At 40.3% G+C, this 12,651-nt stretch overlaps 1 protein-coding gene across 1 annotated transcript in view; it reads right to left on the bottom strand.

Annotated features, from left to right (window-relative positions):
* The window catches only part of MED12L (mediator complex subunit 12L), a 393,418-nt gene that overhangs the window by 323,802 nt on the left and 56,965 nt on the right, over positions 1–12,651 (bottom strand). Inside the window, exons 12-15 of the mRNA XM_069975432.1 lie at positions 8,937–9,063; positions 8,252–8,460; positions 7,469–7,573; positions 5,078–5,242 (exon numbers count right to left, since the gene is read on the bottom strand). Of these exons, the coding sequence (XP_069831533.1) occupies positions 5,078–5,242; positions 7,469–7,573; positions 8,252–8,460; positions 8,937–9,063 (606 nt within the window). The remainder of the gene's footprint in view (positions 1–5,077; positions 5,243–7,468; positions 7,574–8,251; positions 8,461–8,936; positions 9,064–12,651) is intronic.

The following is a 12,651-nucleotide window of genomic DNA, read 5'->3' as shown; positions in this document are numbered from 1 at the left end:
GGAGAGAGGAGAGGCTGAGGAGCGTGTGACAGGTGAGTTGGTGGTTTGTTTGTTTTTGTTCTTGTGGGGGCACAGCACGGAGGGCACATATATAACTAATTGGGGCACAGAAGGGGCTAGTATAACTAACTGGGCAAACCTGAGGAAAACACACAAAAAAGGCTGTATACAGTGATAAAACCTTTTTATCACTGTATACAACCTTTTTTCTGTGTTTTAGCTTGTACCATTACAATAAATTTCTTTTTTTATATATAATTGAATGCGCTGAGCATTTTTTTTCCTCAGGCTTGACCTTTTTTGTTCTCAGTTTCTGAGGTAACTTGCACTCCTCTTTATTGTCATTTATCATAAGTGTGCGCTTACTTTCTTTTGTTTTAAGTATACCTAATTGGAGCATGTATAACTAATGTGGACTCAGAGGGAGCACATATACACTAGGGGCACATATAACTAAATGGGGCACAGAGGGGGCACATATACACTATAGGGGGCACATATACACTATAGGGGCACATAAACACTATATAGGGGCACATATACATTATAGGGGCACATAAACACTATATAGGGGCACAGAGGAGGCCTTTATACACCGTATGGGCACAGAAGAGGCCTATATAAACTATATGGGGGCACAGGGTGTATATATACACTATAAGGGGGCACAGAGTGGGCACTATTTCTGTGTGGAGCAATACACAGGGACTTTGTATAGAGGTGAGGATGGTGCTAAAGCAAGGAGCCTAAAATGTTTATCTGGCAGATCCTGTGGAGATGAGTTGTGGTTAGAAGACGTCTTCATGATGGCCGCACCAGATGGGGAAAGGAAAGTGAACGACTCTGATCCAAGAAGACGTCCCTGTGAGTTCCTGGGTGTAACCACTGTGTAATCACTTATGTAGGGGAGGAGAGAGGGGGTACACTTAGTTTATAAGGGGCTCAGGCACATTCTTTGCACAGGGGTCCTCTGCTGTCTGTGTCTTCCCCTATTGATGGTTAATATTGCATCTACCGCAGTCCTGCTGCTCACACACTATATAGTAGTAGTATTACTGTGTGACACAGTAATAAAATCATTATTAATTCTGTGTGAGATAGTAATGCAGCACATCGCACATACATTGTCACATAGTGCAGCTCCTGGCAGTGTCACTATGGTTTTGCCCCCTCTGTGTTACCTGGAGGAGAAGGAGGTGCACACTATAGAGAAGGGCAGAGGATGGAGTTGGTGCACACTATAGAGAAGGGAGGTTGAGGAGATTGAGCTGTGTGTGGGGTGGCGGGGCGGGGGGGGGGGTTGTTCTGGCATCTGTATTTCTTCTGGTGTTTGGGGTATAAGTTATTGTGGCCCGGGGTCTGAAGTTACATGTTGGGGTATGCATTTATTTTGGGTCTGCGGCATACATTTATTTTGGGGTCCAGGTTATAAATTTATTTTGGGGTCTGTGAATTCCATTTAATCAGGGGTCTGGGATATCAATTTTGTTTAGGGGTGTGCAGAATTAGTCACCTGGTATATGGAGTCACTGTCAGCTCTCCTGACATCTGTTATTTGTGCCCTCCATGAGATAACAATTGCAGTGCATCTTTAGTTAGAGCTTTGTGTTGTTTTCTTCCTCTGTTATTCCTCCTGGAAACATAAGACATCAGGCCTGGTCTACATGGAGACGTATAGTGACACAATAATATTACATTACTCCATGTATCCCACAGTTACCAATCCTCTGATCAATAGGATGTGTCCCCACATAGTCTGTTACTGTCAGTCATAACTGGGCAGTGTCAGTGTAGGGAAGAGGGTATGGTAAGGGCCATACTACATGGCCTGAACCAGCACTGTAAGTGAGTGCTCGCATGGCTCAATAATCGTGCGGCAGGGTGTGATTGCTGATGTTCATGCAGCTCTTGCTGTGATCAATGTGTTCCTAGATTTCCAGGAGGGATAACAGGGGAACAGTACAATCACAGTGGAGCAAACAAATCATCTATAGTATTCTACCTGTGACTGCGTCTGATCACTGCTGTATTCTCTTCTATAGTCTACAGCATCTGTGTACACCTGGTGTCTGAGGTTAATATAGTCAGTGTATGACGCTATTATTATATGACCGTAAAGCTAAAACATCTTCTGCTAGACATAGTTGATGCAGTGGTTGGGGGGAGATATATATGTGGGCTGGTGGGGTTTGTGTGCCAGGGCTGCTTTTCAGCCCCAGTCCGGCCCTGATGCTATGGCATAGCAGTGATCAGTGTATGTAATCAAATGTATTAACCCCTTAACGACAAAGGGCGTATATTTATGCCCTATTGCCGGTAAGGGAGTTCAGAGCGGCGCCGCGCGGCGACCCTGCTCTGAACCGCGGCGGTCCCGGGTGCCGCTTGTAGCCCGGGACCGCCGGTATTAGGGGGCACGGTCCGATCACCATGCCCGCTAATACAGTAATCAGATGCAGCTGTCAAACATGACAGCTGCATCCGATTACCGGATTCAGCTTATCCCTGGTGTCTAGTGGAGGAGATCGCTCCTCCGGGATGTTATCCCGGAGGAGCGATCTCCGTTTCTGAAGCCGGCCGGGGACCGCTCCAGGATGGCGCCGTCCCCGGCTCGGCACTCGTTTACTTCCGGCTGCGGCAGCCGGAAGTAAACGAGTGCCTATCTCATAGATCTCTGCAGCATATCTATGCTGCAGAGATCTCTATGAGAGATCAAAGCACTTATACTAGAAGTCCCCCAGGGGGGCTTCTAGTATAAGTGTAAAAGTAAAAAAAAAAGTGTCATTATTAATTAAAATCCCCCTCCCCTAATAAAAGTCTGAATTACCCCCCTTTTCCCAGTTTATAAATAAAAGTAAATAAATAAATAAACATGTTTGCTATCGCCGCGTGCGTTATCGCCCGAACTATTAATTAATCACATTCCTGATCTCGCACGGTAAACTGCGTCAGCGCAAAAAAATCCCAAAGTGCTAAATTGCGCATTTTTGGTCGCATCAAATCCAGAAAAATTGTAATAAAAAGCGATCAAAAAGTCGTTTATGCGCAATCAAGGTACCAATAGAAAGAACACATCATGGCGCAAAAAATGACACCTCATACAGCCCCATAGACCAAAGGATAAAGCGCTATAAGCCTGGGAATGGAGCGATTTTAAGTGACATATATTTGTTGACAATGGTTAGAATTTTTTACAGGCCATCAGATACAAGAATAGTTATACATGTTACATATCGTTGTAATCGTAACGACTTGAGGAACATATATAACAAGTCAGTTTTACCCCAGGGCGAATGGCGTAAAAACACATTTCCCCCAAATAAACAAAATGCTTTTTTTTTTTCAATTTCACCACACTTTTAATTTTTTTCTGGTTTCGCAGTGTACTTTATGCAAAAATTCAGCCTGTCATTGCAAAGTACAATTAGTGACGCAAAAAATAAGGGCTCATGTGGGTCTCTAGGTGGAAAAATGCAACTGCTATGGCCTTTTAAGCACAAGGAGGAAAAAACGAAAATGCAAAAATCGAAATTGGCTCTGTCTTTAAGGGGTTAATGTAAAGGTCCCCTAAGGAGACTTAAAAAAAAAAAAAAAAAAGAATAAAAGTTTTTAAAAAATGTCCCAAAGCCCCTCCCTCAATAAAAGTAAAAATCACCCCCCCCCCCCTTCCCATTTTATACATAAAATACATAAAAATAATAATGTTAATTAACATATAATATACCGTAGCATGCGTAATTGTCCGATCTATTAAATAAAACATTAATATTCCCATATGGTTAACGAGCGTGAACATAAAGCGGTAAAAAAGATACAGAGATTGCATTTTTTAATTACATTTTATGTATAAAAAAAATCTATAAAAAGCGATGAATACGTTTGATCTATAAAAAAATGCTAATAATAAAAACTAGAGATCATGGTGCAAAAAAATGATGCCCCATACGACCCCATAGGTGAAAAAATAAAAGCGCTATAAGAGTCACAATGGGGCCATTTTAAATATACAGTGCCTATTTGCAAAAAAAGTTTAAAAATCAAAAATAGTAAAACGTTAGAAAACCTAATAAACATGCATATCGCTGTATTCAGACTGACCTATAGAATAAAGAAGAAATGTCAGTTTTACCTTAAAGTACCATTACGTAAACATGAAACCCCCCAAAATTAGCGGAATCACATTTTTTGACCCAAATTCCCCCCATAAATGATATTTTGGGGGTTCAGTCATTCATTTTATGGCAGATTGAAAGATGCTATTACAAAGTACACCTGTTCCTGAAAAACAGGCCCTGTAGGTGGAACAATGAAAAATGAGTTATGGGTCTTAGAAGGCGAGGAGGAAAAAACGAAAATGCAAAAGTGATAATTGGCCCGGTCCTTAAGGTCATTTCAGGCACGGTCCTTAAGGGGTTAGTATACACAGTAGTATATAAGTCGTTGCATATATACGCACAGGCGAATAAAAGATACGCTAATGCAATGTAATTGCTTCTCTATTACGTATTTTATGCTATTCACCTGATGCATGTGCATGTGCGTAATGTTCATGAATGTTCTGCAAACACAAACCGATCACAATCATTTTTTTTTATGTAACTGTTTGGGATCCGAACCATACATTGGGATGTCCGCTCATCACTACATATAACACCAGAACCATATAAATAATGTACCCTTTCTACCTTCTGAACTTATGGAATCCCTACAACCTCTCCAGTGACCCTCTATAATCCAGGTAAAGAACTTCTGCTCTGGTTACCAGCATAGTAAGCCTGGTAAATGTATGAGGTGTACTCAAGAGGAGAAATGGATATTACTCTATTATCTATGGTTCAGTGTTTCATAAGCAGAAAACCGTTTACAATGAGTCATAAACAAGGACAAATGCAGTTGGTCTATTAGTCGGTAACAGCCCCATCTAAGAGCCGAGAAGGTGAAAGAGGGCTTGTGACATTTCATGCAAATTGCTTTGGTTTACATTCATGAAGCATTAGAATAAAGTGTAGGAAGAGGTGGAATTATAAGGCTAAACATCTCTTCAGATGTCCTCCCACTGAAAACACATGAAAGCACTTACCAGGGGAATGGGAAAGTGTGTTGCATACTGTAAATGCCGTAGAAGTTCGTAAGTACAAGGGAAAATGATCTCTCGTTTTACTGATTTCTCACTGGAAGCAGAAACTCTTCTATGAAGTGATGGAGAGTCGTAATGATGGCAGTCTCCAGACACTGGGGAGAATATCTGCAATATACATATAGATACATTATTGACTAGTAAAGAAGACTTGATTATCCTTATAACAAGACTCCAGTAAAAGAGGACCTGTGATTGATATACATTAATGGAGTTTTATATGATTTTGTAGCCTTGGTAGCCTACTTCCATCACTGCTTTTACTTGGTTGTTGCACCCCTCTATTCCAAAGACACAGGAAGGAGTGTGAGAATCCAGCTTAGGGGGTGGCAATGTCCCCATACACCGTTTACTTTTGTCAGCCGTACCCGCAGTTCGCGGCTGATTCAGATAAGGCTATACAGTGTATGGTGCTCTCCCAATCGACTATCGGTGGTGAAGATAAGGGTCGGGTGTGATGGAAAGTTACTGCTTGATCCTTTTTTCTGGGAGAGATAAGCCATGGCCATATCTTTCTGGCTATGGCTTAACCCTCCCTATACAGAACAAAGGTTCGCTTGGCCAAGTCAAATGTTCCCATCTATGGAAAGGATGGGGCCGCAGGGGAGAGGCAACTGATGGCCGGATGATCATAAAGCTGTCAGGTGTATGGCCACCTTAAGGCTGGGGGGGGGGCACAAATCAGGCTCACTCATCACTCTCTTGGGCCTAGCATTCACACTTTTGTAATGAACTAAATAGTACAAACCCTATATCTCAGTAACAGGGAGGGGGGCATTGCAACCAAATAGAAACAGCATTGGAATCAGGGCACCAGAGGTTATTAAATTATATATAAATCAGATTTTTATAAACTGACTCTTAAGTACTCTTAAAGGCTACATCACACTATATCTTTTTATACAAAAAAAGGTGGTTGTTTTGAAAATAATGGCCAGACACTGTAATCATATAAGAATAAGAATATACAGTAGACAGTGGGGGGCGGGACCCTACTCTGCATAGTGCTGGGGATGAGGAGCTGCAAGGCTTCAGTAGTGGTTTATAATAGGTCTGCTCCGGGCGGTGGCCAGGGGCCCTGAGTTGTTCATGTTCAGTCATGATTTGCATAGAAATCGCTGCTTTTTACCGCAATTTTGCATAAATCATGGCAAAACTGCAGCCAGGAGACAATGCAATCACATTAGAGAATATATTGAAGGACCTTATCATGTGACAATGATGTCACCACAGGTCCTTTACAGGATGCATTATGGAGGAAAAAGACTTAAAGTGTCACTGTCGTGAAATTTTTTTTTGCAGAAATCAATAGTCCAGGCGATTTTAAGAAACTTTGTAATTGGGTTTATTATCCGAAAAATGCATTTTTATCATGAAAAAGCAGTTTGAAGCTCTCCCCCCTGTCTTCATTGTTCTCCTATGGAGAGAGCTAAAGAAAAGACCAAAACAGGACAACAAAGAGTTAATCTACAAATCCCTCACGGGATATCTCCTGTGACAGTCACCAGTGACCTGTCTGAGCTCAGATTACAGCTGTCACCCAGCTCCGTGCCTGTAATCCTCTGTTATCTGCTTTCTGCTGCCGGCTAACTCCCTCCTTCCTCCTCCTCCCTCCCCTCTCCCTAGAACAGACAGGGTACGTCTCCTGCAACAAGTCACAATTTTCAGATTTTTTGGAGTGGATGAAAAAGAGGAAGGAGGGGGGGACCTGGGAAAAGGCTTTTTACATGCAGATAATGGCAGATTTGGCTAATAAACCCAATTACAAAGTTTCTTAAAATCGCCTGGACTATTGATTTCTGCAAAAAAAAAAAAAATACGACAGTGACTCTTTAAGTTAGTGCTGCCATAGTTACAGTGGGTTGGGGGGGCCCAAGCTTGGTGAACAGCCCAGGGCCCATAGTAAAGTTAATTCGCCCCTGCAAGGCTTAGAGCCCTTCTGGCACTTCCCGACACAACTTTAGTGGCAGCAGAGGGGCCCTTGTCTCCCCTTTCTGCTGACACTAAACTGAAGTGTATACATAAATAAGAAAAACAATAGTTTTTTTTTTTTTTTTATAAAATTACATTACAAAGTTATTAAATCAATGTATTGAAAATGTATTTTTAGACCCCAGAGTACCCATTTAACTATGAACCTTTTGAATTTAATTATCAAGACTGGAAAACTGGATCTAAACAAGAACCATAATGTTATCTGACTAATCACAAGTTACAGTAAACACTTCAAGCGTTATATGACTAAACATGGTTATATAGTCATACAACACCCTGCGCACATATTAATGTTCACATAGATCAGACTGACATTTGTGATCTTACAGATAAACGTACTGGAAATTCTGAGGCAAAGTCTGTTTTGAAGTCATTTTTCTCAATGTCATCAAAGAGGTGGGCTGTTCCTGAGTCAATCTCCATTTGGTCTCCTAAGACTTGTTCCTAGGAATAAAACCAGTATTAATACTTTTTAGGTAAACACCAGTATACCATTAACCATGTAAAAACTGTTGTGATATTTGTCTTTACATAATAAATATTTACAGTATATTTCATTCATTTATTTCTTATACATCTACAGTGATATCAGGATCCTGTCCATGGAGCGGTGTAGACTAAATGTTGTCACTCCATCCAAGGAATGATCTTGATATTCCATAGCAGTGCTTTTGTCAGTCTATTTTTTACAGGAGGACGATGGGCACTGGTCCCCAACAATGGGGGATATATAGCCTGGGTAGGTAAATTTATACGTAGAGGTGCTAATATAATTTACAGACATGTATGTAAATATGTCTAAAAGATGACAAAATTTAAAATATGTGACATAATATGTATGGTTATGTAACCAGGTACATAGAGCTGACCATAAATTTCTGACAAGACTTCACCCAATGCTCTTTCAGCTAATAGTAATAACTCCTGATCCGCACACATACAACAATCTGCATAGGGAGATCGACATACATCTCTCCACGAACAATTGGATTCAAAGAGCGCCTCCAAAGCTTATGAGAACAGAGCCTTATTGTATTGGACACAAGTCGTTTTTCCCTGTTATATGAAAAACAATAATTTTATAATATACAAGACCCAGATTATTAGTATATTGCCACTTACCTCAAGCTTGACACTGAGATCTTTAGTGTAATGTTCATCTAACTGCTCCAGATTTGGTGAATGAGATTGGTTACTGGCTGATAAATCTCCACGTGATATTAGAGTACACATATACGCATCGTGAGAAAATATATCATGGCGGATGAACTCGCAGAAAAGGAGGACCAAGTTTATAAACTCTGTTTTTTCATGTTCATCATTCGGATCAGCTACAATTAAAAGAATATTATATTTTAGTATGATACTCATCATGAATCAACCTACATTAGTCAAATTAAAGGGGGTATCAAGGATTAAAAAACATAGCTTTCTTCCAGAAACAACACCACACCTGCCCACTGTTCTCTGCGGTATTACAACTTGGTTCTATTAACTTTAATAAAAATGGGCTGCAATACCAAAGACAAATTAAGGACAAGAGGGGCGCTGTTTCTAGAAGAAAGTAGCTCTGATTTTTCTCATTTAGGATAAAAACTTTAAAAATTGTTAGTCTAGCCTCAGTCCATATTAGATTGGTTGCATTGATCTAATATTGATGGCTTAAAAATATTGATGGCTAAAAAACTGTGCCATAGTTTTGACCCTGTACGTTCCTGTACAGGGTTGAATTTTTTTTTTATTTAATTAAATTTTTTTTGCGATCATTTGTTTTAGATTGACACAGGAAGAGGCCAAAAAGACTCACTGAGAGATGGAGCTTGTGAATCTAAAAACCGGAGAAGGATATTCTGGAAGATGGGCAAGCTGGATCCAGCAAGAGAAGTAGAAGAGATAGATTCCTTCTCATCCAACACCTCAGACTCGCTGCACCGCTGCGGAACATGGAGAAACAATTAGCAACTTAATAGAGATGAGCGAACTGGGTTCGGGTATGAGTCGATCCGAACCCAAACGTTCGGTATTTGATTAGCGGTGGCTGCTGAACTTGGATAAAGCTCTAAGGTTGTCTGGAAAACATGGATACAGCCAATGACTATATCCATGTTTTCCACATAGCCTTAGGGCTTTATACAAGTTCAGCAGCCACCGCTAATCAAATGCCAAAAGTTCGGGTTCAGATCGACTCAAGCATGCTCGAGGTTCGCTCATCTCTACAACTTAACCAAAAAAACTCACAATGCTCAGGAAATGAGACATAACAGCTGTAGAGCTTCATCCAACACAAAAATATAAATGCTTCCCTTCCAACAGAGGAAGATGGTGCCATCAAATGCATTGTACACAAAGCAAAAGAAAATAAGCATCCGCATTGAATTTGCATTGCACAAAGCATTAGGTTAGGGCCACACTGTGTTTTTGCTGTCCATTAAACATATCCGTTTAAGTTAAAAAAAAACAAGGATGGTGAAAATGATGCAGTTGTACACTATGCCATCCACTAGCATTAGTTTTCTATTGATTTTTATTATTAAAAAAAAGGATAAAAACAGATTTTTTTAAACATATACAAAGACATGGTTGACCACATTATTCTGCACGTTAAAATTAAAATGGATGCAAAAACATAGTGTGAACCTAGCTTTACTGCGTTATGAAATAATATGTACTGGCCAGTCTGTTTACAACTGGTAAGCATAGCCCCTTCTTTCCTGTTTGCACAAATATCAACAGGGACACATCTTTTCAGCCCAACTGTATTGGCCAGAATTTCTACATCGATAGACTGGTGCCGGCGAGGGGATGCCGGTGCCACAGTCGTTTCTTGAACCGCAGCCCGGTTCCTGCGCGCGTCTATTTCCAAGCATTAATTCTAATTATTCTAATGGAACTGTGTCACTGAGGGGTGGGGTTTTGTCACACGGGGGGGCGCCAAACCCGCCCCCAGTGCTTCAGGCAAGGCTGGTGCCCGGGAATAGACCAGCGCTATGCACAAGAATTGGGCCATGGTTCAAAAAGCCGACTGCGGCACCAGCATCCCTGCGTTGGCGCCAGTCAATTGATGAAAAAATCTTAAACGATGTACCTGATGGTACATTCACTTTAAAAAGGTTATCTATGAAAAATGTAGACTATAGCCTCCCTCTGGCTTCCACTGACATCCAGCTCCCTGCTTAGCTCTGTGATTGGCTGAGCGGAGAGAAAAAGACAAAACGGGAGGTCAGCCAGGACTGTAGGATCGCACAGTGGGAGCGAGGATAAGTATGGCTGCTTTATTGCATTAGGCCAAGATACAGCTAGTTTTACACAGTACACTCCAATATATCAGGATAATGTGACCTTTCACACTCCAAAAATTGTTCAGGAAAAGTTTAAGGGAAATGATCAAGGTGTTATCTTGGCCTCCAAATTTCCCAGCTCTGAATCTGATGGAGCATCTGATCCACAGAGTCTCTGCCCTGCAGCTGACAGGTTTCACCTTCCTTGTGGAGTCAATGACTTCAGGGGTCAGAGCTGTTTTGGCAGCATGAAGGAGATCGGCAAAACAATGGGAGACGGTTTATATGTTGTGGCTGATTGTAGGTTTTATTTATAGAGATTGCCTGGCTGTGTGCCTGGTTTGCTGCATCTCTGAGTCATCTGTTAGTTAGAAGAAATGTCCACATATTTTTTACTTAATCATATCATTATTTATTGTACATCACTATGTATACTTGTATACTACCGTATGTATAATACTTCAGAAAGCAGGTTATTATAAATAGAGACGAGCGCAGTGGAATAAGATGTTTTTATTTTAGACTGAGGTTTTTATGACGTTAGAAAAAAAATACCCAGGAAGACTTTTCAATTGCTTCCTGTAATAGATAGGATCATTTATTTATAGTGATGTTGTATATGGAAATAAAATGACAGTAAAAACAAACTCCTAATAACAGATCAACTCCAGGACATCACTACTAATGAGAATCTAATGGGTTCAGGAAGTGCAGAGGGAATCTCTGGGAATAATAATACGTCTTCATTATTTCATACAATACTCAGTTCTGTAAATGTCTCACAAGACTGAATATGACAGATTTTCCCTGTTTTTGTTTAAAAAGTATAGTCAGAGCACTACATATGAAGATATAATATAAAACAGTAAATTTGTGGTTTGTGGCTGCAGTTGCCGCTGCAAAGTATTATAACACCTTCACATAGAGTTATAGGGGTTGTCCAGCAGAAACTTTTTTTTTTTTCTAATCAACTGGTGCCAGAAAGTTATATAGATTTGTAATTTACTTCTATTAAAAAATCTCTTCCCATACTTATCAGCTGCTGTATGTCATTCAGGAAATGTTGTTTTATTTTCAGCCTGACACAGGGCTCTCTGCTAACATCTCTGGCTGAGAGAGGAACTGTCCAGAGTAGGAGAGGTTTTCTATGGGGATTCATAGAAAACCGAGACAAGAGTTCCTGTCAGCATGTCAGCAGAGAGCAGTGTGCCAGACTGAAAATAAAACATTTCCTGCATGACATACAGGAGCTAATACGTATAGGAAGACTTGAGATTTTTTAATGGAAGTAAATTACAAATCTATATAATTTTCTGACACCAGTTGATCTGAAAGAAAAAGTTTTTTGCTGGATAACCCCTTTAAAGGAGTTATAATGCAACTGTGCAGACACTTTAACACGAACCCCCTAGCTTGAGTGGAAAGTGAAAACCAACTGCCAGTACTAATGGGACAGATCAGGAGACTGCGATTGAACTGATCATGAGTGACCCAAGATATGAGATACCTGGTGGGCCTTGACCAGGGACAACAGGTCATCAAACAAAGCAGTCACATAGGGGATAAGAAAGTCTATTTCTCTCAAACAATATATTTTAAGAAATGCTTTTAAATTTGAAGTGTGTTACATTTAACATAATGCAATAGTATATAGAGTATAGACCTAGTTTTCTTTGTGACACAACCCCTTTAAAGTGTCACTGTCATTATAAATTTCAAAATCTAAATCAACAGTAGATGTGATATTAAGCAAGTTTGCAATATACATTCATTGCTGAACTTACCAGAAATTGAGGTCCAGTCTCCTGAAGGCAGACTTTCTGACTTGTGCTGGTTGAAAAAAACAGACTAAACACAGAAATTCCGGCCAGTACAGAGAGTCACGTCTCATTGTGTCCATCAATCACATGACTGCCATCTCTGTGACCGCTCAGATGACCTGGAAAACACGGGACTTCCTGTTTTCTGACTCTTTGACAAAAAAACAGGAAGTGCTGTGTTTTCCATGATAACTAGAGAAAAAAAAATAATGAATGTAAATTGTAAATGTGCTTTATATCACATCTACTGTTGATTTAGTTTTTAAAAGTTATACTGACAGTGACACTTTAAGCATTACTACCCTTACTGTATTCAGTTGTGTTTTTCCTTTAAGTCTGTGTGTTCCCCCAATCTTGACATACAGTAGGATGTGACGGATTGCCAGGATAATAAACACAAAGTAATCAGCAGCAACCATGCTCT

Source organism: Dendropsophus ebraccatus, chromosome 6 (assembly GCF_027789765.1).
Source record: "Dendropsophus ebraccatus isolate aDenEbr1 chromosome 6, aDenEbr1.pat, whole genome shotgun sequence".
In the NCBI taxonomy this organism is placed as follows: Eukaryota; Metazoa; Chordata; class Amphibia; order Anura; family Hylidae; genus Dendropsophus; species Dendropsophus ebraccatus.
This window is presented reverse-complemented; position numbering and strand designations above follow the sequence as displayed.